The sequence below is a fragment of the Exophiala bonariae genome, assembly GCF_035927105.1.
Source record: "Exophiala bonariae strain CCFEE 5792 chromosome Unknown scaffold_5, whole genome shotgun sequence".
Lineage (NCBI taxonomy): Eukaryota > Fungi > Ascomycota > Eurotiomycetes > Chaetothyriales > Herpotrichiellaceae > Exophiala > Exophiala bonariae.
The window spans coordinates 901003-928953 of NW_027042480.1; the positions used below are offsets into that span (position 1 = coordinate 901003).

Genomic DNA, 27951 nt, shown 5'->3' on the forward strand with positions numbered 1-27951 from the left:
GTCAGTATCGTGCCACATGAATTGCTTCCGAGTCATGCAACACATTCCTTCGACCTGTCTCATTCTACAGTATCTGGTAGCAGCAGGCTCGGGGTTGATGGAGGGTCTTCAAATGACGGTCAACTCGAATATAATGTATTTTCCTGATTGACGCAAGGCTAGCCAGGCTGATTAGACACTGCTCAGTGGTCGAAGTTGGGTAAGCTCGGAAGAAGGTTCTTGAAGCTATTAGGACACCAGTTTTGAACTGAAGTGTGATTTCTCGCAAGGTGGCCAGATATACCACTAACCACACTAGGTTATTCGATGAACTCGTTTTCCATGATGTCATAATCGCTGCGGTTACGTGGCCCCCCAGTCGAGCTGGACAATATCTCGCAACAAACTACATGGGTAGATAATTAAGCACATAGCACTCAGTCGAACAATCGAATCGCGTGCTTTAAGTGAAAGCTTGAGTCGTTAGCTCCCATTTTGACTATTAAAATCCCGTAGTTAGGACACAGACATCTCACTCCATCAACAACATGTCTTACGACGGGGACCGCCGGGGAGGCAACAGCCGATCCGATGATCGAGAGTATGGAGGCGGCGGAAGTAGAGGCGACAACTACTATGATCAGAGTCAACGATATGATGACGAACAACAAGGCCGCCAGGGTCAACGATACGATGACGACCAACAAGGCCGCCAGGGCCAACGATATGATGACAACGGGCGCAGTGAGGGTTATGGGAGACAAGGCGGAGGTCGCAATGAGGAGTACTCCGGGGGTCGTGAGCAAGAGAGACGCCATGGTCGTGATGACGATGGCGGTCGCCAACAAGGCAGTGGGTATGACGATGAACCGCCTCGCCGTCATGAACGAAGAGATGACAATGAGTACGGCGGCTCGACAGGTGGCTACGGTGAAGAACGTCGATATGAAGGACGCCAGAACCAAAGCTACGAATCAGGAGGTTACAGTGGTGGCGGTGGTGGCTCTTCTGGAGGTTATGGTGGATCTTCGGCGGACTTCGATCAAGCCGAAATCCTGCGTCACAGTCAACAGCATGGGGGAGGATCCGGCAACTCTGACCTTTTCTCTTCGGCTCTGAGCTTCCTTGGAAACAACAAACACAGTGCCCAGGCCGAAGACATCGATCCAGGGCGACTGCAACAAAGTCACGAGCAAGTCTATGGGCAGGGTGGCGGTAATCAACAACATGATGCATCAAGCTTGGGTGCAGGAGCGGCAATGCAAGCTCTGAAGATGTTTTCGGGGGGTGCTGGAGGCTCTGGAGGCTCTGGAGGCTCTGGAGGCTCTGGATCACAATCTCAGATGATTGCAATGGCGATGCAGGAAGCATCCAAGATCTTCGACAAACAGAATGACCAAGGAAATGTCCAAAGCGGTACGGACAAGCAGTCTGTGGTCAACCAAGCTGCAAAGTTTGCATTGCAGATGTATATGAAGGGTGGACAAGGAGGAGGTGGAGGTGGTGCAGGAGGCCTCATGAGTCTGGCCAGCAAGTTTTTCTGAGCTGAGTGCAATAATATGACTTTTAACATATTATTTTCTGATTACCTAGGTAGGCATTCGGGTCCCCAAGACACCCTAGCCTGTCCAATGATGAGTGTCAGGAGCGAGGAGGGGCAAGGAAAGTGAGAGGAGTATATCAGGGTAATGTGGTTATTGATGCTGGAGAACTCCAGGAATCTACCATATTAAATTGTGTTGATATCCTCCAGGAGGACCCTGTGCCTGGCAACCCTAGTCACGTGAAAATCACGTGACAATGAAACTGCCTTTCCTGAGAGTGCGGATCAATATTTGGAGAAATTCCAGCATCGTGAGCCTGTAAGGAGAAAGTCAAGCGAGGACGCTAGACCACGGCAAACGATGTCATATCTGTTAAGTACCCCAGGAGTAGCCAGTAGACATGGGGCGGACCTCAATTTGGAGCCAGACTTGGAGCACCTCAGAATTGCTATTCAACATGCTGTCTCCTGGATGCGCTTTTTCGTCCATTGTCCCATCCTCTTTCACACTCTTCAACCACGACATCTTCCTCTCTCTTGGTCCTGCTCTTTATTTACATTGCTCCCTGTCGGTCTCCTGCTCTGTACCATCACGGGCGCTTCCCGGCACTGTTTTTCTCGTTTGATCCAGTCCGAGTAATTCTGTCACACACGTGTCAGTCGCAGATGATCAGAGGTGACCACACGTGAGGGGAAGTCCAGGAGCCAACAACCAGCGCCCAAAAGCTCAGCCTTCGCCTTTTCTTCTTTCGACATTCATCACACCATGAATCGAAACCCTTCTGATCACTGGCGCGGTGCCTCTGGTCCTCCTCAGAACGAGTCTTTCCCGGATTTTCGACCTTTTGGGTAGGTGCCCAACCCATGTTTTCATGCTCATTCCTCCCAATCTTCCACGCATGAAAGCCTTTTTCGCGCGAGCATCACTCATGGACCGCACTCCCCTGCCTTTCATCTTTGCAACCCTCTCCTCGTTTTCGTCAGTCAACTAACAATGCCCAAGTCCCAATCCTCAATCACAGCCTCCCCCGCACGTTCTCCCACCACCGCCATCGTCATACCATCAACAGCATCATCCCCAACCTTCGGTAGGCCACAGCCTCTCCATTGCGGACCTTACCCAAGGCCCGCCGAATCATCAACAACAGCATCAGTATAACACTCAGCCGCCTCCACAAACACAAGCCCATCCCTCGGGCCATCCTCTTCCACAACATTCGCCATCTCAATACCTAAATCGTGAAAGGGAGTTGAGGGACCTCCGTGAGCGCGAGTTACGTGAACATGAGATGAGGGAGAGAGACATACGAGAGCGCAACGCCTTGGAACTGCACAGACAACAGGAAGAATTGATGATGCGGGAAAGAGACGCTCTGCAGCGCGAGCAGATGGATCGTATGAATCGCCAACAAGATCAATTACAACAACAGCAGCGTCCCTTACAGAGCCATGCTGCAATTCCTCTTCACCAACCTGTAGCATCTAAGGTTCCCAATTCGATACACGGCCCAAATGGTCTTCTAGCAAATGGTGGTGCTGGAGCCGCCCAACATAATGGCCCAGCATCTACTCCTGCGAATTCGTTGTTTGGAGGTCCTCCACAGCTCGAGCCTCAGCGTCAACCCCAATTTCCCCATCAGCAAGGTCCTCCTCCTCCGCAGCATCAGGGCGCCCAGCTGATGCCTGGACCCTCTCCGTCCCAAGCTTCTGCTCAGTTAGCTCATCAGGGCCAGCAGCCCATCTTGAATGACGCGTTGAGCTATCTCGATCAGGTCAAGATGCGCTTCAGTGACCACCCAGATGTGTATAATCGGTTTTTGGACATTATGAAGGATTTCAAGAGCCAGGCCATCGACACGCCTGGAGTCATCGAGAGGGTTTCCAATTTATTCAATGGTCATCCCGCATTAATCCAAGGATTCAATACCTTCCTTCCGCCAGGTTACAGGATCGAATGTGGGACAGACGACAATCCTGATGCGATTAGGGTTACGACTCCTAGTGGCACTATGACCCAATCACTTCAAGGTCGAGGGCGTGCTTTATTTGAGCCAGCCGGTATCGCGTCCACAGCTCAACAATCGGTCAACCGACAAGATCCATTTGAGAGCCGACATGGCTGGGGTCAAGCCTTGGGTGCCTCCCCAAGTGTAAGATCTGCTGAATTGCCTGGCTATAAACCGGTGCCTGCAGATCGTCCTCTGGAGGAAACAGCAAGTGTGATCAGCCAACAAGACCAGCGTGGTGTCTCACAACTACAGAATGCAGTAACTGCTGTCACTAATGGTGCGGCGAGACCCGCTCTTGCGGGCTCTCCAGGTCCAGGTCAGCCAGGAAACTTCACTGCACAAGGTGGTTTATTCACTGCAAACCCTGCCAACTTCAATGAAGTGAAACGCGGTGGGCCAGTCGAGTTCAATCATGCTATCAGCTATGTTAATAAAATTAAGGTTTGCTATTGTTCTTTCAAACCATTTTGCGAAATCTTTACTGACAAGTAACAGAATCGCTTTGCACAACAACCAGAAATTTACAAACAGTTTTTGGAAATCCTACAGACTTATCAACGTGAATCAAAACCCATTGGAGACGTTTACTCTCAGGTCACTCAGCTTTTTCATTCAGCTCCAGATCTGTTGGATGATTTCAAGCAATTCTTACCCGAATCTGCTGCCCACGGCAAAGCCCAAGCAGCCCGAGCAATGGCGCAAGAAGAGCAAATTAGCAACGTTCGAGGCGAGCCTGGCTACGCGGCAGCTGCCCCCCCTCCTCAAGCTCAGACTCCAAGACCAACTTCCAAGATGCCGCCAATGGGACAGTTCGATCCTCCTAGCACCAGTAAAGATAACAAAAAGCGTCGCACTGGGCCTGGGGCAGCCCTGACAGCCCAAAGCTCAGTTCAACCCACTGGCGAGCCAGCACTTGGCCAAGCTTCCAGAGCTCCACCAGTGCAAGTTGGCAACGCAAGCAAGGTATGTCCTATCATATTATAATTAAGAAGCGGGTGCTCAACCTCACCTGAAGTTCTTCTGTGTCTTGAAAGTTTTTAACTGACCAACTTTCTGTATAGAGAGCGAAACTCACTCATCAACGACAACCACAGACTGATGTCGTGGTTACCTCACCAACTCTTGTTCCATCGGCCCCCGAGCCACTTCCTCCGTTCCCGAGTATGCCTAGCACTCAAGAGGAATTGGGATTCTTTGATCGGGCAAAGAAACACATCAACAATCGTGCGAGCTACACAGAGTTTCTCAAACTTTGCAATCTTTACTCTCAGGATTTGATTGATAAGTATACATTGACCGATCGAGTCATGTCTTTCATCGGAGGCAATCAAGATCTCATGACATTCTTTAGAAACTTCCTCAACATCCAGGAGCAGGAAGAGGTTGTGGAAGCTCGTGCTCGACCTGATCCTGGTCGAGTCAATCTCGCCCATTGTCGTGCTCTCGGACCAAGCTATCGCCACCTTCCGAAACGTGATCAAACAAAGCCTTGCAAAGGTCGGGATGGAATGTGCTACGAAGTTCTCAATGATGTCTGGGCATCTCATCCTACGTGGGCTTCTGAAGATTCCGGCTTTGTCGCCCATCGAAAAAATCAACATGAGGAAGCCCTCCACAGAATTGAGGAAGAACGTCATGATTATGATTTTCACATTGAATCATGCCAGCGCACGGTGCAGTTGATGGATCCCATCGTACAACAAATTGGTGTGATGAGCGATGCCGATAGAGCTCAATTTGTGCTGTCCCCCAATTTCGGTGGTGCAAGCGAGGCCATCCCGAAACGCATCATCATGAAGGTTTATGGTCGAGAAACTGGAGCCAGAGTCATGCAAGAGCTTTTTGCTCGACCAACTGCCGTCCTCCCAATAGTGCTGGGTCGATTAAAGCAGAAATTGGAAGAGTGGAAGCAAGTTCAACGTGAGTGGGAAAAGGTTTGGCGGGATCAGATACATAAACAGTTCTGGAAGAGCCTCGATCATCAAGGCATCAATGCGCGCAATATGGACAAGAAGAATTTCCAACAGAAGACGCTCACGAGTGAAATTCAGGCCAAGTACGAGGAAGCCAAGAAGAATCGTGAGAATGGCATCACGTCCGACAAACATCAACTTGAATATCAATTCCATGACCTTGATGTCATTGCCGATGCAACGAGACTGGTCCTAGTTTCGTTGGAATCGGAACGTACCCAATTCAATGCTGGCGAACAAGAAAGAATCCGTGCCTGGTTCACGGATTTTGTACCTCGGTTCTTCGGCCTCGACACTGAAAAGTTCCTCGAACAAATGGATACTGAGGTCGCCAGGAATAGAGACCATGATGATGGGGTCGACGGCCATGAAAGCGATGCTCCGGCTCCAACCAAGGGTAAATCCGGTCGCAAGTCTGACTGGCTTCGACGACAAGCACTTGAACGACGCCATGGTAAGGAGGACAGTGTTGCTTCTGCGAGCAAAGAATCTACTCCGATGCCTGGGGCAACCAGTGAGGTCGAAATGGAGGACGACACTACCAACTCAGATGTGGTTGATGGTCCCCAGCATCCCTGGATGAACCTTGCTAACATCGATCATTCGGTACGACACTTGGCGATGGATGAGGCATACGAACACACCACTTTCAATCTTTACGCCAACGCCAACATCTATTGTTTCTTCCGCCTATTTGAGTCCATGTACAGCAGGCTCCTCGCCATCAAACAGAATGAGGCAAATGTTCAGGAAGCAGTCGCACGACATCAAGGGGCTAACAACCGCGTCAAAGCTGCGATTGAACTGCGCATGATCGACAAAGGCCCCGACTACTTCTTTTATGACATCAACGGTAAGCAAAACTTCTACAGCCAGATCTTGCACATGTGTGAGGACGTCCTCACCGGACAAGGTGAGGTGAGCCACCTTGAGGAAACTTTGAGGAGATACTACAACAAAACTGGATGGCAACTGTATACTGTCGACAAGCTTGTCAGTGCCATTCTACGATTCATCATGAACATTCTCGGTGGGGATGCGAAGGATAAGAGTGTCGACATCACCAACCTTTTCTTGAAAGACCGAGAGCGTCCAGATACGACACGGAAGCAGGAGATCCAATACAGAAAACAGGTGCAACGACTGTCCAAGGACGGTGAAGTGTATCGCATCAGCTATGTAAGCGCCCCGTCAATTGTTGTCAATTGAACTCGAGACTAACACCTGGAAGGTTCCCAAAGATCAAGTTTGTACCATCCGCCTTTTCCCTTCGGAGGACGCAACGTTTGATAGCGACTCCATGACTGACGAAGCACGCTGGCAATATTATACTGCGTCATACACGATGACCGACGCAACTGAGGGCGTTGATCAAACACGACTTAGGAAATCTTATCTTCAACGAAACATAATTCCTCAAAATGCGAACATCGAGGCAGCATACAACGAAGTCTACGGCAATATGGCCCACTTTGATGAACAGACTGCTTTCATTAGTCCGGATACATACAAGTTATTTCTTCACCACGATTTCGGATTTGAGAAACTCGAGATCAACGAGGGATCGAGTGGAAAACAATTTGAAGTTGGAAAGATTGAAGAGAATGAGAGATTCCGGGAGATCTTTGTGCGCAACGTGAACTGGATGAAAGACCAAAGAGCTGAAGATGTTGAGCAACGGAAAGCTGCTTGGGAACGAGGCCTCAAGGAGGGCAATTTTGACTTCAACGAACAGCCTTAGATGTTGGGCCAAAGATGGTCCTGATCATTGGGGAAGTGGATGAGGGATGAGGAATCAACAGTTGTTGACAACGGTGACTGAAAGCTTGAGATCGTTTGGTTGTCGATAATATGTGATGGTGGAAATGGGGGAGAGACTTAATGACATTAGAGCCCAAAGGAGGCTTTACGTGACTTATTTTTGGTATAATTGACGGAGGTGCATTTACTTCGTAAGTCGAAGAAAGCTTCGTCCCAGCCCATCATTCGAAGTAAGTTTGTGGCTATATCGTACAATGTCCTCGGACCTACGTACGAAGTAGGTCATCAGATAGTTTAGAACGAACAAAAGTTTGTTTATTCCACCAGTAACTTTGTTGGCAACTGAGTTTGTTGCGACTACGCAATATCAAGGGTTTCCAGGGTACTCGGTAGACCATACACATACTCCGTACTCTGTCGAATTTGGATGGAGTTCCGCATCAGCCTCCACTGACGATTCTTCAAGCTGTCCCGGAATACGAGGTGCCGTGGTCAAACATTGAGCTGGTGGTCCCAAACGAAACTCAACTGGAGGTACCGGATACTGGCGTTCTGGAAACATGTCAGAAGTTAAGTCACAGACCGTGCCCGTGCCCGTGCACATTGAGCTTCCCGACTCCCGCAGATGGCCGGTGAACCTGGAACGTGCAAGTTCCAATGCTGCATGTACTGCAACTTGCATTGTACTTTATGTCAAGGGTCACAGTACGATAGGGGTGCAGTTACTCGAAGACATGTCGAATAGTAGGGATGGGTGACGATGCCAGCCGTGTTTGTTGTGTTCATCTCACCAATTACAACAAGTCCAGTGATGACGAGTGCTCATAAAGAAATATTCACAATTTCATCAAAAAACAACACTGGAGCATAATGTCGATCATTTAGAAAACTGGGCTCTTGTTCGAATAATACTATGTTTGCACGCCGACTGGTGGAGTAAAGAGAGTGGATGGAGAGGAAGGGCACGGAAATTGCAAGTATGGCAGCAGTCAAAAGGAGAGATCACCCGTGAAGGACAGCCTGAAAGGTGCCACGAGATCTCACGGCCAAGGTGGGCCAAGGAAGGAGTGAAAAAGATCAATCTCGGTGGTCTGCAACGTTGGGGCTTGGCCTCCGTGAGGTCTGGCGGCAGCACCTTGGAATAATCATACCTACCTATGCAGGCAATCCTGCACAACTCTTCTCTACAGGCCAAAGTTTCGAATTCAAGCAGGAGAGACAACAAGGGACACAACCAAGACCAGGGTTCGCTTCAGAAAGAAATGCAGAGAATGGAGAGAAGTCGCGTGCAATCTTAAAGGTGTCAAACCAAGCTTTGCTTTAGTCCCCATCCGGATTAGCTCGCCGGATTATAAAATCTCCGGCTGGCCCCCTTTTTGCCCGTCGACGTCGTCCTGCAGCCATTCGAGTTCCATTTTGCGAATCCCTGCCCCCCGTTTAACAACTTCGTCTCGATCTGAGCCTCCTTATGCGCACTCTCACTGGCTAGGCGGCAGTAGCACCTCATCTTGCATGCATCACAGAGCCTCTCCAGTGAATTGGGAAACCAGCATTTCCCCATGTGTGGCGGTTTCAGAATGTCCAACCTCTCCCCACCCTAGCCGTCCGGTTGGACGCCGAAATGGCTCTTGTTGTTACGAGATGGACCACTCTCGACTCTCGATACTTTGACCGTGAAGAAGCATGGACAACGTGTTCGTCGGAGATGTCAAGATCAAGAGTCGGTGTGGAAGACGTTTGACATACTAACGGTCAAGGGGGCACAAACTATCTGAAGACGCTTGCTCTCTGGAAGACTTCGTTTATTACTCGAGAGTTTCTTGGTCCAATGACCCAGACCCAATATGCATCGCTTGCGTTGCTCGTCTTTCCCTCTCTTGAGCTTACGTGCTCTCAAGCCAATGATGATGGAAAGTGGCAAACACGCCAACAAACCAGCCTTGCCTTTCCAAGCCCACTTTGAAATTCAATGTCCATTCTAACCATGCTAGCTCCTGCAAGTACACGTTACAGTACTCCATAACTAAACTTTTTGGTGAGTTGCTAACATCCCATTTCCTTTAGCGCCCTCCTGTGAGCTTCAGGGCGGGTCCATGGTACTCCATCTCGAGGTGGGTCTGCTTGATCGTGCCCATCTCGTCTCCATCCACCACCGCCTTCGAATATGAGTATATGCATCGGCTTATGCCTCTCTCATACACCTTCTTTTCCTTCCACGCAAGGCTCTACGCATGGTCATTTGAGTTCTTCGAGAGCGTCGCCGACCGATCTTTCGCTTCAACATTCCCACTACCGCGCCACTCTTTTCGCGGGCATTCGTTTAACCAAACACCAACGACTCAAACAACCCTCCTACGACCTTCGAAGGACAATTAACATACTAGTAATATAGTAGAATTCATTGGAAAATCAATAATCATCATGAGAGCTGTTACTCTTGCCGCTGCTGGTGCAGCCGTTATCGGATCGGTTTCTGCCTCGAGCCATGTCGAGAACATGCACGCTCAATTGCACAACAAGGTCGCCCGCGACACCTGGCTCGACTGGAATTCGACCAGTGTCGACCCCGTTGACGGCGGGAAAACCACCTCTACCACTGGTTGGGGCTCCAAGCCCGTCGGCCCTGCTACCACTTCAACATCCACTTCCACCACCAAGAACGGCGGATGGGGTACCAAGCCAGTTGATCCTGCTACCACCACTTCAACCAAGGCACCAGCAAAGACAACCTCTAGCAGCACCACTGATGAAGAGAACTGGGAGGACTGGACCTCGTCCTCCAGCACCACCACCAGCAAGAAGCCCGTCGACCCGGCGACTACTTCCAGCTCATCTGGCGACTGGATCGACTGGGAGTCTAGCAGCACCACTTCCAGCAAGCCAGTTGATCCCGCAACCAAGTCCAGCACCGCGGACCACACTTGGGCCGACTGGGAGTCCTCCACCAGCTCCAAGCCAGTGGCCCCTGCTACCTCCAAGACCGTTGATCCCGATCATACGTGGGTCGACTGGGTTGAACCAACCACCACTGTGACTTTGAAATCGACTGTGACCGACACCAAGTATGTTGAGCCCGTCACCAGCACCTGGGCCGATTGGGAGTCTACGGCCGCTGTGAGCAGCAAGCCAGTGGCCCACGTGACCACTGTTGTGACCTCGACCATTGTTCCTGGCTGGTCTGCCTCTGGATGGTTCGGCCCATCATGGGCTGTTGAGCCTGGCTCATGTGCCGTCTCTGTCATCACTTCTTATGGTCTGCCAACTTGTAAGTCTCTCAATTCTATCCTCACATCTCCACGACTAACAAAAATCTAGGGCGCCCAGTTGCTGACGCAACCACCACCACCGTCTCATCCACCACCGAGACATGGGGTGACTGGACTTCTTCAAGCACCACCCCTGCTGTGGCCGCTACGACAAGCACCACCAGCAGCGAGACATGGGGCGACTGGACCACCAGCTCCTCAGTTGCTCCCGTGGCTGTGACCAGCTCAAGCACTTGGGCTGACTGGACTCTGTCCTCTTCGACCAGTGCTGCAGCAACTACCACAACCACTCCCGGTGGTGCTGGCGGCTGGGGAGTTCCCAGCTCATCTGCAGCCGTCTCTTCCTCGTCATCCACTGGATCATGGCCCAAGCCAAGCGGAAGTGGTGGAAGCGGCGGTGGCTACCCTGGTATCACGCCCAACGGTGACTCGTGGGGTCTGACTTACTCTCCATATACCGCTAAGGGTGGCTGCAAGGATGCAGGCACTGTTGCCAAGGATCTCGCCATTATTGCTGCCAAGGGTTTCACCACTGTCCGTGTCTACAGCACTGATTGCGGCACCCTCGAGAACATTGGCAAGTCTGCCCGTGACAACGGACTCAAGCTCATCCTCGGTGTCTGGGTCTCCTCTACTGGAATCGGTGCTGCCAAGGGTCAAGTGGACGACATTGTTGCATGGGGACAGTGGGATCTTGTTGAGTTGATTGTCGTTGGTAACGAGGTTATCTTCAACAACATTGCATCTGCCTCTGACCTTGCTGGTTTTATCTCCAGCAGCACATGGGCATTCAAGTCTGCTGGCTACACTGGTCCAGTCACTACCACCGAACCCCTCTCCGTCTGGGAGGATAGCAAGAACGCTGCTGCTCTTGGCGCTGTCATCGACGTTGTTGGTGCCAACTTGTATGCTTTCTTCAACGCCCAGATCTCCGCAGACAAGGCAGGCAAGTTCATTCAAGATCAAATCAACATCCTCAACGGACTCTTCTCTGGAAAGCCCATCTACGTTTTGGAATCTGGATGGCCTCACGGAGGTAACGCCAACGGTGCTGCCGTGCCCAGCCCTGAAAACCAGGCAATTGCTCTCAAGGGCATCCAAGCCGCTGTTGGTGCTCAAGTCGTCTTCTTGAGCTACGAGGATGAGCCATGGAAGGAGCCTGGTCAGTTCGGTGTCGAGCAATTCTGGGGTTGCGCAGGTGTTTTCTAAATGCCTCCCTCTTAAGTTGTAGAGAATGATTCGGTGAAATTGGTTGAAGCGCTTACAGATTGGACACGACCAGCATTGGAGAGCATTGGAGTCTGCTGAACAAGTACAGAGTTCATGTCACGCCGTACACTTTTTGTGTCGATTTTGTGTGGTGTGTGAGAAAGAAAGCAAGAGCATTTATGATGGTTTTTTTAAGTTGATAGTTTTCCCTCCATTTTTCGTGTACAATGTTTAAACATATACCTCCTGCCTTGCTAGTATTGTTACCGTTCCCTACCTGATCGTTGGTCGTCGTTATGACTGAAGTCGAAGGTTGATCCCTCGAGAAGATCAGCTGCATAAATACCCGCATGCCGCAGACAGCATGCAAGAGGCACACGCATGGGACAACGCGACTACCATCAATAATAAAAGGTGGTTTCCGATTCCATCTTTTCCAGTCGCAAGTTGACAAAAAGGAAGAAAAGCATGCATCAAGCAACACATTTCATGATGGTCTGACGGTCGATTCTGGTACTGGACCGCCGACCTCCCTCGATACTCACCTCTCCCATATATCTCACGCCATCCAGTCACCGGATCCCACTGTTTAGCACACTTCTCGCGGCAATTCTTCTTGTTGCTGTACCGATTGGCCCCGCCTTGATTTTCTGACAAACAGTCGTCATTCCCTTTGGACAGCGAGTATCATCTCTTTGCATCATGGGTCTAGAACCTGTCTGGGGAACTGCCCTGTAGAAACTGAGAGTTGATGGCTTGTTCGATGGCAAAAACCAATCGATCAGATCGTTTCCCGAACTTCAGCACTGCTCCAATTGAAGTTCTGCCACTTGACATTGTTGCAGAGAAAAGGTACCACTAGTCCGGTCCGTTGCTTGTTTCTTGCATTGAGAAGCCATCTCATTTGTGCCTTTGAGGCTCATCTAGAGAAGGCAACCGTGCGGACACAAGAAAAGGCAACCACTAATGCATGGTGAATCACGCTTAATGGATGAATCGGATCAAGAGTAGTCTTGCCCGTTACCGCAGAAATGGTTCATTGGCAAAATCATATATTTAAGTCCATTCTCATCCACAGGGTTCATTTCAAACCTTGGGGTTGAAATCTATTCAACTTGCAAACCTCAACATTCAACCACCACCACAACGCGGCCGATTCCGCACACCCCTGGCCTCACACCCACTTGATTAGATGTTGGACTTGATTGGCTATGTTGAACTTCACTGACTAATCACTTGACTCGCGAAAGAAACGCCGCAATCGTCTGTCGGCCTCACAATCGACCGCACCTTTCGTCCGTGGCAAACCCTCAATTGCTGACGCTGGTCTGGGTCCTTCAGAGGTGCCGACAATTGCCGCAGAGCCGCATTCTCGGGAAAATTCGAGGGCTAGATCAGTGGATGTTGGCCTTCGCCTATCATGATTCAGTGCTGAAGCTTTCCCGTGTTCTCAACGGAGCGATGTTCTTGCCATTTCGGAATTGGTAAGGTCATTCCCAGGAATGCTTCATCGCCATCCCAGTTCTCCTCTACAGTCGGACCGTTTCTTCACCACACCTCCCGGTCTATGCACGACTGTACGGCAATGCCTGTCGGATGGCGCTCACTATCTTGAACGCAAGGAGAAGACACCCAATGGGCGATGTTCCCTACAATAGTTCTTCGGGTCCCTCCTGCTGAATTGCGTCAACAGCGCGACGTGGCGCAAGAGTGTCGATCGACAGTGATTATCGAAGCCCAACTGTGGTACAAGCAGGAAGCGCCAGTTCCATTGACACCTAGTCAAATGTGCGTTTAGGCGCTAGAGCTGGGTTTTCATGTCCCCAATTTGCTGTATCTCCGGCGGCAGGACCGAGTATGCACACACGAGCTGGACTTGCATACGCCAAGTACACCTTCCTTCATTTTGGCACCAGGTGGCGGCGCGCAACCTCTCCCTGTTCGAACCGTAGCTCTTCGGCAGATTTCTTGATCGACCGGGTGCAACCTTTATTATCTCCATGGTAAGCATGATCTGCGCTCGCCATTCTCTTCTTCTCCGTCCATTCCCTTCTTCAGAAGAGAGAGAGAAGTGATCTCGCTGCCTTTGGTGTCATATCCACGTCGAAATGGAGGGGCCCATCCGTCCTTTCTTCCTGCAGGTTTCCGGTGTGGAGCATACGAACGATCAATCCAAGTCCTGGGATAAGCCTATGGGGGTATGGCTCCCACCACGTCGTAAGAACTATTACAATAAACTGAATTCGACCGGATGGTATGTCTGGGACCCTGGCCTAGTGTACAATTATTCAGGCATGCAGTCTTTGCTTGAACCTGGCCTGAATCGCTTGCGTCGCCTGAACCCCAACGAGCAACAACGATTTAGACCATACAGGGCTGCGACCATGTTCTGGGACCCCTACGCGCACAATTATGTTCATGTTCCTCTAGACTGTACAGAGGAAGATGTCGATGGTTCAGAATCTGGCTTCGATTGGAGGCGTCCTGGCTTCAGTGTCTGTCAAGCGGAAGGGGGTCACGATATTGCTGTGATCGGTCACTCCGAGGAGCATCAACAGCTTCATCTCCCCGGCCCAGGGAGATGGTTCGAAAAGTTGCTTCCAATCACACTTCAACCCCCAGAAGAGCCTCAGTCGCGACAGTGTAAACTCGCAGGTGATCTTGACATTTTGATCGGCTTAATCGCTTTTTCGACGACTTTCGAGTATGCTCCCCAAGCGATTGATTGCTTGTTCAGGCCAGATCTAAGAACGGCCGACTTTAACCCTGCTTGGAGCAATGGTCTACCTGCTGACAACCGTAAGTCTCTATCAAGGCCCTGGAGCTCTCTCAAAAGACTAACATTTCCAACAGGGCGTCGGCGTAAAGGATTACTCATTGAGATTGGGTATGATTATCAGCGAACCAACTCAGATGAGCTCCGTGAATGGGAGCGCGGACTGTATGGCGAGCTCTTTCGATGAACGAGCATACGTTATCACTTACAGCAGTTGAGCCCAATACGTGCATGGACCCGAACAAGGCGATGGTGAAAAGGAGAGCAATCAGCAGGCACCGCCAGTGCAGTCTGCGGCAGCAGACGGATGGTATATGAGCATTAAGGGTCACTTTGTTCTTGTCTTTCTCATGCTTGTTTTCGCGATTTGTGTTTCCATGGAGTGCAGTCAATGGGAGACGAGCGTTCGACAGCCGTTCATCCCCAAGGGCAAGCAGAAGCCAATCAATCATTTAGCTTTATTCGCGTCACGATGTTTTCTATGTTGAAGGTCTAGCACACGGAGACCATATGACTGTCCATGGAACAGAAGGAATGTTTGAGAAGTACGGTCATTAGAAGCACTTTGCTTGTGAGCGGACCGCCGCGTGGTGGAACTTTGTTCTTAGCTTGTGTTTATTCAATTACTACCCCAACCATCAAGGGACGGTAGCTTTACCATCTGCGAATATGTGTTCATGAGCTTGACCCATAACGACTGATAGTAGATCTGCATTGAACGGGCTACGGGAGCACGACATGATCCAGACTGTATCTTGGTAGAGGGAATACAAGTCGTGCGTAGAATCTTATGGTGGGTTGGGCGGTGAAATTCAACTCCGGGGATGGATTCTCACTTCTTTGTCCATCCCTACCTCGTACTTGATGACAGGTCTACGAACACTTGCTGGTCAAGTTGCTCATCCATGCTCGGCGGTTAGAATCTGATGCTGCACCCCTTGGTGGTTGCTACATACTGTACTGAAGATTCACTTCCGGGCTTCCAAGAGAAGGCCCGAGGCGCCATTCTTGGCGCTGCTTCACCAATTGCAGGGCCCGGAACCCCTGCCACCACACCTGGAAAGCCCACAAAAGCCAGCCTTAGGCGCTCGTGGACGACTTATGTACCAGTCATCCATAGCCCGAAGCAAGTCCTTGCTGAATGCTTTTTGACTCAATAATGCATGCTGGTACATCTTTCATCCGTTTTCGAATTTTTATACTACCCAAAGTATCTTATCTCCAGCTGGATCTAGATCGCTTATTCACAAGCCCCGATGCAGAAGAACCCCTGACTTTCTGATCTCCGACCGAGTTCCTTCAGATGGGCACTATGGGGGGCAGTGTCTCAAGTATCGTCGCAGACCATCGCCTCAAACGGGAGCCACGACGTTTCATCATCGACTCACCCAGTGACTACTTAGCTGTGGAATCTTAACAACACCTCCGTAGGGCTATCTCTTGCGACTCTCCCACACAGACGGGGTGGGTGAATCACGTTGCTTCTGCATGGCACGGAGTTGGGAGGGAGTACTGTCAAACACGGTGATCCGCTCATCACACCCGTATTCCCTGCTGTGCTAATACCTAGCTACCTCTTGAACTCTTGACTCGGTTCAAGGGGGATGGAAAGGGACGGTTTGCCAAAGAGATAAGTATTTCTAGTCCCCTGCAACGTCGTGTATGTTTCCTTCGGAATCAGACCACTTGAGGCCGCCCGTCCTTCTTTTCATCATCCTCGCACCACCTGTGCTTGCTTTTTGTTTGTGCACACTCTTTTGCCATCAAAGCTTCCGTGAGCCTTGTGATCCACTCGCGCACCACTCACCTATCTGGTCTTATCCTCATTTTGCTCCTGTCGAGAAATGTGGACACCCGGAAGCATTTCACGTTCACAAACAGCACATAGCATGTCGGGCTCTGTCTCATCGTTTCGAAGTCGAGGGTCAAGCTATGCCGAAAGTGTCCACGGCGTCATCGAAGAATCAGACACCTGGGCACCCAGAAAACCACAGGTACATCGTATCGATCTTGACCGTCGAAGTTCCATGTCAACCGACAATGGCTCACATTCCGGCTCAACTCTGCCTCCGGGCGACGAGGCCGAGGAGGAGATGGAGTTGAAGACACCTCGGGCAATCAGACAGAAACTGGCCTTTGTCGACGGCAGAGAACAAGCACTGAGCCCTATGACTTATGATGAAATCCCACCGTCATCCACTTTCTCATCCACGTCGTTGAACGGTGCGGGATTCGATAAACCAAATGCTTTCACTTCCGGTGGCTCCATGGCAGATATGCTGCAGACGCTACTGTCCAAAGTCTCGAATCTGGAACGCCGCCAGCCGACTGTAATGGCAGACGAACACAGCTCGCTGCAGAAACGCTTCGACGAAATCGAAAAAGACCACAAGGAGCGCACACAGAACTACGTGGACCTGCTGACACTGCGCAATGGTGACCTCGAGAATCTGATCAAGGTCCGCGGACTCCTCGCCAAGGAGCGCCGAATGCACGAGGAGATGAAGATGCTGCGCGACGAAGACCTGAGCAACGTACTGGTGCTGCGGGAACAGCTCGCCAATGCGACGTGGGCATCGACGCGGCCAGGGATGCCCGGGGCCATGACGAGTCCGACCTCCGGACACTCGCATTCGAGCTCCGGTGCCAAGCTGAGCATGAAGCAGAGCGACTACCTGTGGCAGGTGGCGCGCACGGCGGCCATGGAGCAGCGGGTGCTGGAGCTCGAGAGCGCCAACAAAGACCTGCAGACCCAACTGCAGGCGGCCGCGGCCTTGCCGTCATCATCCTCGCTGAGTCTGGCAATGGTGCCCGCGTCGTCGTCGTCGGCCGCGGTGCCTCCTCCCGTGCACGCCGTCGCCGCCGCCGACAACCACTTCGTCTCGCGCATCGAGGCCATGTTCGAGGACAGTCTCCGGCACAGCGAGAAGGTCGCCGCCAAGGTCCAGTCGTTGAGGAGCGACAAGGAGTCGCTGCAGAAGGAAGTCGCCTCCCTCGAGGACCGCAATGCCGAGCTCGAGTCGCTCGTGCAACGGCTGCAGAGGAATCTGAGGGTCTGAAGCGCGTGGTTATGATGGTCCAGATGAGAGAAACAATTTCTTGCAAAGCCCGTTTTGTTTAGTAGGAGCGATTCTGCCCTTTTTTGCCCGTGGGCTTCTGTCTCACACTCACCCACCCGAGTTTGAGCGTTTCGAAGAGCATATGCTGGCGCTAGGGGGTATATGTATACGTAGGGATAGATTGGTTGTGATGACGTGGACTTGCAGTAAGCCTGTCTGTTTGTTTTGTCGGGTACAAGAGCTCAGAGCCGTGTCTTTCATGATCAGGTTTATGATTTGGACATCGCGCAGTTAAGGCTTGGCTATATATATCGAGCGAGGAGTAGCCAGCCAGCGCGTAGAATAGAAGCAGCCAGCCACCAGAGAGCAATGAAGTGAAATGTTATGCGTCAAAACTTCGATATGGTCGTGGAGTGTATTTCAAATGCATTTATGTTAGGGGGACGAGCGTTAAATAAGGACAAAAAAGGTACTTTTTCGGATATTAAAGTTGATAGAGAAATGTAAATATACATATATATCAAAAAGAAGTGCCCCATGGACAAGGATACCAAGCAGTAGGCTTGCTTGCATTCAAACCTCATCTTTGAACATGATACAGTGCCCTCCCTGCACGTAGCTTGCGCGCTCAATAAACGAATGTGTGCGCCCCTGAAGAGAATGGACTGAGATCCGCCCCGGCCCCTCTTTTCTTGTGATTCCATGAATCCATGCAACGCGATGATATGTCGAGAAACGTCCGTATGTCCGTGCTATGCAAGAAATGCAACAAGGAAATTAAAAACCGCACTTGTGCTGTGTCGTAAATAATGCTCAAAACATGCAAAATTCAACAAACGTGACAGATGTCACCGACCTAGTGACCATGGTGCCTCAAACGGCTTTCATCGATTCCTACTCGAGGAAGAATGATGTGGAAGCACTTTCTTCAGTAGACTGTCCTTCCTTCGTCCATTGGAACCATTGCCCGGAGGTGGGGCGAATTCTGTTCTTATTGCGGGCAGATTTAATCTTGCGGTCGAGCTATCCGGATACCCAGTCGGTCCGGGTGAAGGCGAGGCACCGCGGTTGTTATTATTGGCAAAGTTGTACCCTGCCTGTGGCGGTGGTGGGGGAATCCATGGCCGACTGTCCCGATTCAAATTGTGCATAGGATTGCCGATCAAGGGCTGCGCCGTTATAGGTGTAGATGGGCTTGCGGCACGAGCAAAGTCCTCGCCGTTGTTGTAGATACTTGCGCGATACGCTTGTGCGTTATGTGTATTTTGTTGGACGTGGACGACAGATGGCGTCATTTCTCTCGCGACCATTGCGTAGCCGGCCGACATGAGGCTACTGGGGGAGTTTGCAGAATTGGGATCGGCGTCCTGCATGTACCCTCGAGGCATGCCATCATTGAATGCAAATGCAAAATCGGCCATTTCGGAGCTGTCGGTGCGGTGTCTTTCGTCGATGTTAGGATCGCTGTTGTTCTTGATCTGATCATAGTCCTCGGTGGAAGCGAATGATGACGGGCTTCCTTTTGGCTTGGAAAAAATCGCCCCGGCGCCGCCAATAGGTATGTTACCTCCCTCGACAGATTTACCTTTGGTCTCTGAGCGTTGGTGGTTCCGTCGCCTTCTGATCTGCGCATATTTGCGAATTGCCCACCAGACCAGAAATGTCAGGCCAATACCACCAACGACCCCACCGACTATGGCACCTGCCATACCAGAGGCGGCGAAACTGGAAATGTTGGTTGCCGGGGCAGGGGTAGGCTGTGTGTCTTCACAGAATGTGCGAGTCATGACATATGGACCGTGTGGACGCGCAGAGGCGAGGTAGAACGCCGGTTCAGGTTGTGCATCGTAGTTGACCATCATGTATATATGGGTGAAGAAGGCAGAGCCGAGCAGCGCGGGTGCATTGGTGGAAGAATTGGCGCTGTCTGTGTCAGATGCTGTCGCAGAGAATGGTGAACCATTGGACACATTCTTGAGCCATTCGGGCTCAAAAGTCAAGTTCAAGCCTGAAGAGAGGGTGACCGTCAAAGTCGAGTTGAAACCGTCAGGAAGTCGGTATCGATCGTTGGCGATCTCCGCACCCGTTTTATCAGCGAATTCATCGAGAACTGCTGCTGGCAGATTGATCTCGTACTGGTGACTTGTGAGGTATGCTTCGAACTCGTCATCGACAAGATTTGTCTCCTCGCCATTGTTATTGGTCAAGGTCATTTGAGAGATTTTCAATGCAAAAGGGGAGTTGTGTGCATCTGGGTTGGGAATGCCAACGGAGTAGTTGTGAACTTGGCCTTCAAATCTGCCAGAATCATATCCTCCCAAGGTCAAGGAGCCATTGATCAGCCCGTTGGCTTCCTTGTAGTAGGTACCCATGTATAAACCCCAAGAGCGAGTAGTAATCAACCCCACATCACGGGCGCGCGTAAGGATGGTGGATGAAGGGCCGAGACCGAGCAGACCTGCAGGGCCAAACCAAGGGGTGGAGGATGATGAATAGTTGGAAAGCACTTTGATTGTGAAGTCTGGCACCGGGAATTCGGCAGGAGGGGAGGGATCGAAGTAATGAACAAACAAATTGAAGGTATCGAGGGCATATTCGACTAGGGTGGCGGGGATGTCTCCGATATTGGCGTCGAGGCTTTGATATGATGAAGTAGATCGGTAGTCTTCGGATAGGGTTGGATCGTAAAATCCATGAGCCAGCTGCACACAGTCCTGAAATGAAGTGCTACTGCAATAATCGAGACTGCTGACAGTGGTTTCATTGTTGGATAATGACGGCCATTGGGATAGATTCTGAGAAGGTGTACCAACTCCAGTGAAAAGCCCGTACTGGACACTTATGCCACCATCGACCCGACGATCGTGGAAGTCGAGATATATGGGTGTTAGTGAGCAGGAGTCTTGTGCAACTACTATCGAGGCAACGAGGAGGATAGCCCCCAGCAAGCTAGTCACGGTCATGGTCGCAGACCAGCGGTGCACAGATTCTGTTCAGTCAAAGCCACAAGTACGAATACCAGGCCTCAATATCACAGGATCAAATCAGGGCCACGATAGACAAAAGAAAAGTGACAGCAAGAAATCAAAAGCAATGCTAGGAACCAACGAATATGAGAGAGGAAATAGAGGAGTATGCGATAAAGAAACCGAAGCCATGAAGATGATCAAGGCGATGTTGATTCCAAACCTCGATGACGGCCTGTCTGGCCGGCGAAGCGCATTGCCTCAGAAGTGCTGAGACGGAGTGGGAAGCACCGCAGCGAGAGGCGGGACCCTCAGAGTTACGAGATGCAGAAGAGACCACGATTAGCAATACAGGCCATTGGTTGAGAGGATAGAGAAGACCTGGTATGCGTACCATGATAGTCAGTACTCAATGGTTGATGGTCAACCAAGTGGTCAGGCCTGACAGAAGGCCGAAGATCATTTCTTGTCGATGTACAAATATAGCCTGCAACGACCTTGGCGTCAGAAGCGGCCCAATTATCGACCATCTCGGCGGCTGACCGTTCAACATCCGCCACGAGATGATTACACCGGATCATGAAGTGATCAAATACGAGTCGATGCTTCTTAGAATACATTCCATTCAGTTGCCTAGCTAAGTAGTCACTAGGTAGGGTACATAGCCACTGATCGGAGTTTGATGATGTTTGTTCGCCGTCCGTTGTGGATGACTTTTCCTCAACCACACCATTCATGGCCACATTGTCCAAGAGAATGAGTTATCTCGTAGCCACCAGAATATGACAAAATGATCGATATATCTAGGTCATTCGAGTCATACACAACCTGTGAGGATATCATCTGGGCTGCAAACCCCGCATATGCCAAAAAGCCATGCTCACGTTTTGGGTTTCTTCCGCACCAGTGATGTGGCTAACGTGTTGACAGTAACTGGCAGAGACGTTTGCTCATTCACTGCCGGTTTTGAGGTTCGATCTTCTTGATCTGCTTTTCTTTTCTTGCGAATATTGGTGAGCACGTTGACAGGCGGAGGTATTGACGTTCCCGCCCCCGGCTTTAGGGAGTCACCCACGATGCTTTCGCCACGTATTTGGTACCCAATGGTGGATGCCTTGGATATCTCCAGAATTTTGTTGATCCAACCCCGGGTACTTTCCGCTGCCAAGTCTTCACCGGTAAAATCGGTCTGCAGCATGAAGTCCATGAGCTGGTCGTATTGATCAGTGTTGACAACTACCTGTCCCTTTGTCGACTCAATGGCATCTCTCTCGAAGGCTAAATCAGTTCCAATCTCTGAGCCAAAGCTGTTTGAATCAAGGAGACCAGTGTCGTCGGTATTTTGCGAGTCCACGAACGAGTCTTGAACCGGGGAGGAAGGTGGAGGTGATTTTAATCCGGCGGTCGTGCTGACCTGTTGACCCGGCATAAGTTGCGGTTCCGTCCCCAGGGTTTCCTGCACCTGGGAGGCTTCCGGCGTCGTCAGTTGTGGCGCAGCTTGATTGGCGGGTGGGCGCGATAGACGACTTGCTTGACCCCTCGAAAATATCATCCAAATGAAACCGACCAACCTTCCGGCAGAACATTCTTGTCGGTAAGACATCATCTCCCAGAAATCACGGAGAGATTTGACAGAACGCCATTGACCTTGGTTGTCGATAAAATCATTGTCCAAGTCATCGAGAAAACGAGCTTTAGGGTCGTCAGGTAGGCGAGGTATTAGAAACCTTGGGGGTTGAGACGCGTCCTGGACAAGAAGATCCACAGGATATGAGCTGAACCATTTTGGTTCTGATATTGGGTTTTGCCTGGTCGCCGGAGGAAAGAAAGCCTTGGTTTCTGCTTGGTCGCAGCCTGGCACGACAAGATGCGCCACGACTTTGGAGGTCTGTGCTGGATCATGATGGTGATGTCGCATTGTTCTATCCAACACTCGACTCCACCATTTGATCAACTGTCGATCATCTAAGACATGCTTCCCAGAATTGTCGCTACTGCCAGGAAACAAATATTGATTCTGGGCCCGAGCAAAGAGTGAAACCACGACCTTTTGATTGTGCAACCGAGAATCAAGTAAGAAATCAATAAAGGTGGAGGTCACAGTAGCGACGATGGAGGGAGCATTCTTTGGTGAAGGCAAGCGAGACGAAAAGCCGGATGAGTCAGCCTTGGACACAAAGATGAAAGTGAGGGTAGGAGTGGCAAAGATGAGAATCTCCACTGCGAAAATCAGGAGTTCCTTTTTTTCGCCATCTTCTGGAGAAGAAATGGCGAGAAAGTGAGACTCGCAAGTTGTGGCCTGGTCTGGTTGAGAGGGCACGGGAGAGAACAAGGCTGCAGAGGGGACAGGCTGAGTCGAGATGTGATAGCAGCTGAGATTGACACCACTTGGAATGGCGGCAGCCAGTCTCGTGGATAGTGGCAACCGGTCAAGCATCCGGGCTTGCATTCAATCGCAGTCTCGTGTCGGTGGCGAAGCTGAGACAATATTTGTAGTCGATCAACGGAACCAAGTCCTAATCAAGGACGGTGAGGGAGAATACGAATAGTTGTTTTGTTGGATGGGGGTGCGACCCCAAAACGTTGGCCGGTGAGGAAATGGAGGATGAATGCCCGGTGAAGGATGCCAATTAGTTAAACTAGAGTACCTATCCCGTAGTTGGGTCCAGGGGGGTACGAGGTGGTCGTAAAGGTGAGAATAAACAATCAACAGGGGTGCCAGGTGCCCCAAGCCAAGCTGGGCCTTCAATTTTGGCGGGTCACAGACTCACTCACAGCCTCTCTAGCGAAACCGGTTCTCGAAATGGCCTAGCCTGGGTCGCGGTTCATATCAACCAACCACGAGTATGCATTCGCTGTGCTACTGCTTGGGGCTAAACCCTTTTGAACATCTTGCCTAAAGTTGTGAACCGCTGAATGGCAGCCTCAAAACCTCATTTATTAACTCGCGGGCCAGGGTTCCCCTCGATGACGACCTTCGTCCTCCCTCCCAGCCTGATACCCTTTCCATATAATGAACAAGAGGTCTTCAGGTCCTCCTGTTCATCGACATTCATTACTAAAGGGGTCCGATTTTACGTTGCGGTTGAGCCGTTGTCTTTCTGCCAGTGCCGGTGCCTGTGGTCCGTTTCGAAATGGAAGGCTATGCATCTGCGCACGCTCACAATGATTACACCATCTCCTCGCGATCGAGGATTGAGATGAACTTGTGCTTTCGCGGACCACCTCCAGGACAAGGCAACTATCCAGGCGACCTTCAATATTCACATGCCCAGCCTACTAGTATGGGGGCACCATTGTGGCTGCAGCCCGGCCCATGGCTGAACCAATGCTCTTCTCTTACTCCCGTATCGCTCACGGAAGACGAAGCCATGCCTGAAGCGGTACAGAGATTACTTCGCACTCATCAACAAAACTTGGTATCTGGAGGCATGGAGTCCGACGAGCCAGAACCAATGCAGGATCCATTGGAACATCAACCGACATTTTCATTCGAGCCGCCCGGAAGCATTCGGGCCAATCAACCTGGTCGAAATGATTCCATGGCTTCAGTCGCTTCGCTTGAAATCAAGTCAGAACTCGAATCGGAACATGTCATGCCATCACAACCACTGAGTGTACCACGAGTAAGAAGAAGTCCCCGGACCGAGTACAATGATACGACCATGAAAGACTTTCGACAGCATCTGGGGGTCATCGACCTTCGCAATGAACTGGTGGGTTGGCCATACCAGAACGAAAGTACGCCAGGGTATCCGGTGAGGGCGTCGGACCTCGAGTATCAACAGCAGTTGATCATGCTGGAACGGCAGAATCAAAGTCGCCTGGAGAGGGCTAAGAGAGTACAATAACAATGAGTACGCTTGGGAATGGGGATCAGATAGGAGTCAAGGATAAAGCAGGTTACGCAGGTATCGGACTGGCTGGACTGTGCAACAAAGGAGATGTCATCACATGACACAGACCATAATGACAATTCAAGCAAAGACGAAACAATCTTATCGGTCAGAAAGTGACACGCCAGACTGACAGTTGTAGACACAGGAAGACCATGACTTTCAAAGGGGACGGGTAAGAACAGTCTTTCGGCAAACTTGCCAGGTTCGGTTACCGCCCAGACCCCTTGCATGAATTCTTGGGTCTCGATCAAAACTTGAACTGCCCTGCGCCGATCTTGATCTCTCACAACCCTCCACGTTCATGCTCTCAGTACTCCGTACAAAGGTCGATCAAACTGCAGAACGCTATTACTTTGTGACAGCCTGTGCTCCTAGAGCCGAGACGCATCTTCGCATTTGACGAGATGCTCCTTGACATCTGAGTAAACCTCTGCCGTGTCAAATATCTACATCATGCTGTAGCTGACCACCAGGCCATGTTATTTTCCTACTTTCTTTGCTAATGTCTCATGTCTGCGTGCAGTGCCGAGGAGAAATCTCTTTCGACTTCGAGTTCAGACAAGAAGGAGCATGTGACCGACACCAGCCCGAACCCGGATGAAGAAGATGGAGAAATCAGCGATCATCAAGAACAAGAACGACCGGGATCCTCTCGTAGTCCTGCAACACTAGAGCAGCCAGATCAATCTAATCAACCAAATGCCCCACCGTTGCCAAAAGAGGCGCCGCCTGGGCAAGCACAACAAGATGATGGTTGGGATGCACTTTGGGATGAGCAAGCTCAGGCATTCTACTTCTTTAATCGATTCACCAATACTTCCCAATGGGACAACCCCCGGATACCAGAAGCAGCCACGCAGCAGCCACCTCCCCCCGGCGCTGACAACTGGACCTCAGCCAGACCAGACCCTGCTCCGACAAAGCGTGTGGGTGGCTATGATCCTTCCATACACGGCGACTATGACCCCAACGCCGATTATGCAAAGGTATATGAGACAGGGTCATCAACCGACACAACAGGCGCAGGATTGCCCGGCAGCTCAAGTGTGGCAGATTCATATGCCGCGACGGGCAGCTTCAATCGATTCACAGGGAAGTGGCAGCGAGGAGATCTCAATCCTGACAATTTTAGTGATGAACAGAAAAGCCGGCGGCAAATGAATGCCTTCTTTGATGTGGATGCTGCTGCCAACAGCCATGATGGCAAGAGTCTTCGAGCAGAACGGGCGAACAAGAAGTTGAGCAAGGCCGAGTTGAAGGCATTCAAGGAGAAGCGAAGGGAGAAGAAGGAAGAGAAACGGAGAGCGTGGCTCAGGGATTGATCTTGTCCCCGGTCTTAGGGAGCAGGACACGGCTATGAGTAGGTAGTATTAGGACTTTATGAGGGATGATGATAGCGTTGTACACTATGGCGATCTGGATCTGGATAGGATATCTAGGATGGTTCCATAGGACTTGATATCAATAATGATCGCATCTTAGTGCTCTTCCAACACTGGATATTTTATGAAATGTCAGTGGGTTGCAAGTCGGAGTACCATGTTCGGCTGAAGTGTCTGATACTGAACATGTGCAGTGTGACCCGGACATTCACACTTTGATAATGATGCCACTTTGACATTTTCGCCGCAACTTTTAAACCTCCTCCTTCTCCCCCTCAACATACTCTGAACTCGCCATGATACACACATGTCCACCGAGGTCTTCGCGGTGGCTGCCATCGCTTGGTTTGTCTTCATAGCCTGCGTATGTGCAATTGGTGATTTCTTTCTGTACCGAGTCCTTCCCATATTTTACCACCTTCGCTCTAGTACTGACCACGTCTACAGTTTTCAATACTACCGACAGAACCCTCAACGCGCCGCCGTTCTCTCCAAGGACAAGGATTCTATCCCTCATGTCACGGTAATCCGCCCTTGCAAGGGTCGCGAGCCCTATCTATACGAATGTCTCACATCCACTTTCTACCAAGACTACCCCACCGACAAGATCACCGCTTATTTTTGCATATCCTCTCGCACGGATCCTGCATATCCCATCTTGCAGAGAGTTGCTCAAGATTATCATCGACATGACTGCCGGGTATTCGTCGAAGAAGATGATGATCATGCGCCGTCCAATTCACGGGCGCAGTTGGGGCCGAACCCCAAGATCAGAAATATGAGCAGAGCCTACCGCGAGGCCAAGGGCGACTTGATCTGGATCATCGATTGCAACATTTGGGTTGGCCGAGGAGTCTGTGGACGTATGGTCGATAAAATCACCGGAGTCAACTCTCGAGGAACTTGCGCGGGCCCTTACAAACTGGTCCACAACCTCCCTATCTGCGTCGACGTCGACGTGGATCTTGATTCGACCAATACTGACTCCATAAACACAACTACTGCTACCTACGATGATACCTCTACGACGCCACTGCTCCCTATCAAGCGATCTGGTCGATTCAACACCATCAATCAATACGGCGGCCGACTGGAAGAATTGTTTCTGTCCTCCTCACATGCCAAGATGTACGTCGCCATCAGCGCAGTAGCAGTCGCACCATGCATTGTGGGAAAGTCCAACATGTTCCGAAAATCACATCTGGACTACCTGACCTCACGCCTGGCCTTGACCGAAGCGAAAGCCCAGGCACCAGCAAGTACCTTGGACTCCGATATCGTCCAAGCTCGGACCGGCATTGACTATTTCTCACAAAACATCTGCGAAGATCACCTCATCGGAGATCTCCTGTGGAAGTCCCCGCTGCCTCCCATCTTCCCCTACAAGATGCGGAATCATGGCCTCGTCTATGGTGATCTTGCCATCCAACCTGTAGCAGGTATGACCGTGGGAAATTATATTGCCCGACGGGTGAGGTGGCTACGTGTGCGTAAATTCACCGTCCCCGTCGCCACACTTGTGGAACCAGGCACCGAGAGTTTCTTGTGCAGTCTCTATGGTGCATGGGGTGCCACGACCAGCTCCTACACACAAGCAAGATTTGGAAATAGCTGGGCGTGGTTCGCGATTTGGTGGGTGGTCGCCATCGTTGTCTGGGCAAGCGTCGACTGGACCGTATATCTACTTCTTCACTCCGGCAAGACGGTCGAAGTGGGTGGTTTAGATCATGGTGACAATGAGGACAACGACGATGACGATATCAGAGTTCCAGGCTTTGCGAAACCCATCGCATCCGACAGATTCTCACGCCGACCATTCACGACGTGGCTGGTTTCCTGGCTCGGCCGTGAAGCATTGGCATTCCCCATTTGGGCGTGGGCTATCTGGGGCGGTGTGACTGTCACATGGCGTGATAGGCGCTTTTGGGTCGGTATGGACATGAAAGTGCACGAGATACGCGACGAGGACGATACCACGACACGAGTGCTCAACGGCCATGTTCCAGCCCATGAAGGTCCTGACAGGGACCACGATACTGGTACATCGAAGACGACCGGCGAGACAGTGGCCAACAGCACGGCCACGATGAACGGAAAGAAGAAGAAAACTTGAATACATCACTTATCTA

General features: G+C 50.9%; 9 protein-coding genes across 9 annotated transcripts; 7 read left to right on the plus strand and 2 right to left on the minus strand.

The window, feature by feature from the left end:
• Nucleotides 1-527: 527 nt before the first annotated feature.
• LTR84_011085 (uncharacterized protein) lies at nt 528-1523 on the plus strand (the record flags this gene model as incomplete). The annotated part of the gene is made up of 1 exon (XM_064854618.1): nt 528-1523. The coding sequence occupies one exon, from the start codon at nt 528-530 to the stop codon at nt 1521-1523; it is 996 nt and encodes a 331-aa protein (XP_064709344.1).
• A 765-nt stretch (nt 1524-2288) lies between these two features.
• On the plus strand, nt 2289-7245 carry LTR84_011086 (uncharacterized protein; the record flags this gene model as incomplete). The annotated part of the gene is made up of 5 exons (XM_064854619.1): nt 2289-2371; nt 2526-3972; nt 4027-4494; nt 4593-6683; nt 6736-7245. 5 exons carry the CDS (start codon nt 2289-2291, stop codon nt 7243-7245), a joined length of 4599 nt encoding a protein of 1532 aa, XP_064709345.1.
• Nucleotides 7246-9686: 2441 nt separating this feature from the next.
• On the plus strand, nt 9687-11740 carry LTR84_011087 (uncharacterized protein; the record flags this gene model as incomplete). Its single annotated transcript, XM_064854620.1, has 2 exons — nt 9687-10530; nt 10581-11740. 2 exons carry the CDS (start codon nt 9687-9689, stop codon nt 11738-11740), a joined length of 2004 nt encoding a protein of 667 aa, XP_064709346.1.
• Nucleotides 11741-13848: 2108 nt separating this feature from the next.
• On the plus strand, nt 13849-14703 carry LTR84_011088 (uncharacterized protein; the record flags this gene model as incomplete). Its single annotated transcript, XM_064854621.1, has 2 exons — nt 13849-14539; nt 14594-14703. The coding sequence occupies 2 exons, from the start codon at nt 13849-13851 to the stop codon at nt 14701-14703; spliced, it is 801 nt and encodes a 266-aa protein (XP_064709347.1).
• Nucleotides 14704-16405: 1702 nt separating this feature from the next.
• LTR84_011089 (uncharacterized protein) lies at nt 16406-17575 on the plus strand (the record flags this gene model as incomplete). Its single annotated transcript, XM_064854622.1, has 1 exon — nt 16406-17575. The coding sequence occupies one exon, from the start codon at nt 16406-16408 to the stop codon at nt 17573-17575; it is 1170 nt and encodes a 389-aa protein (XP_064709348.1).
• Nucleotides 17576-18459: 884 nt separating this feature from the next.
• Nucleotides 18460-20538, minus strand: LTR84_011090 (uncharacterized protein; the record flags this gene model as incomplete). The annotated part of the gene is made up of 1 exon (XM_064854623.1): nt 18460-20538. The coding sequence occupies one exon, from the start codon at nt 20536-20538 to the stop codon at nt 18460-18462; it is 2079 nt and encodes a 692-aa protein (XP_064709349.1).
• An 883-nt stretch (nt 20539-21421) lies between these two features.
• Nucleotides 21422-22978, minus strand: LTR84_011091 (uncharacterized protein; the record flags this gene model as incomplete). The annotated part of the gene is made up of 1 exon (XM_064854624.1): nt 21422-22978. One exon carries the CDS (start codon nt 22976-22978, stop codon nt 21422-21424), a length of 1557 nt encoding a protein of 518 aa, XP_064709350.1.
• A 934-nt stretch (nt 22979-23912) lies between these two features.
• On the plus strand, nt 23913-25762 carry LTR84_011092 (uncharacterized protein; the record flags this gene model as incomplete). The annotated part of the gene is made up of 3 exons (XM_064854625.1): nt 23913-24292; nt 24586-24612; nt 24964-25762. The coding sequence occupies 3 exons, from the start codon at nt 23913-23915 to the stop codon at nt 25760-25762; spliced, it is 1206 nt and encodes a 401-aa protein (XP_064709351.1).
• Nucleotides 25763-26129: 367 nt separating this feature from the next.
• On the plus strand, nt 26130-27935 carry LTR84_011093 (uncharacterized protein; the record flags this gene model as incomplete). Its single annotated transcript, XM_064854626.1, has 2 exons — nt 26130-26212; nt 26270-27935. The coding sequence occupies 2 exons, from the start codon at nt 26130-26132 to the stop codon at nt 27933-27935; spliced, it is 1749 nt and encodes a 582-aa protein (XP_064709352.1).
• Between the last annotated feature and the right edge of the window lie 16 nt (nt 27936-27951).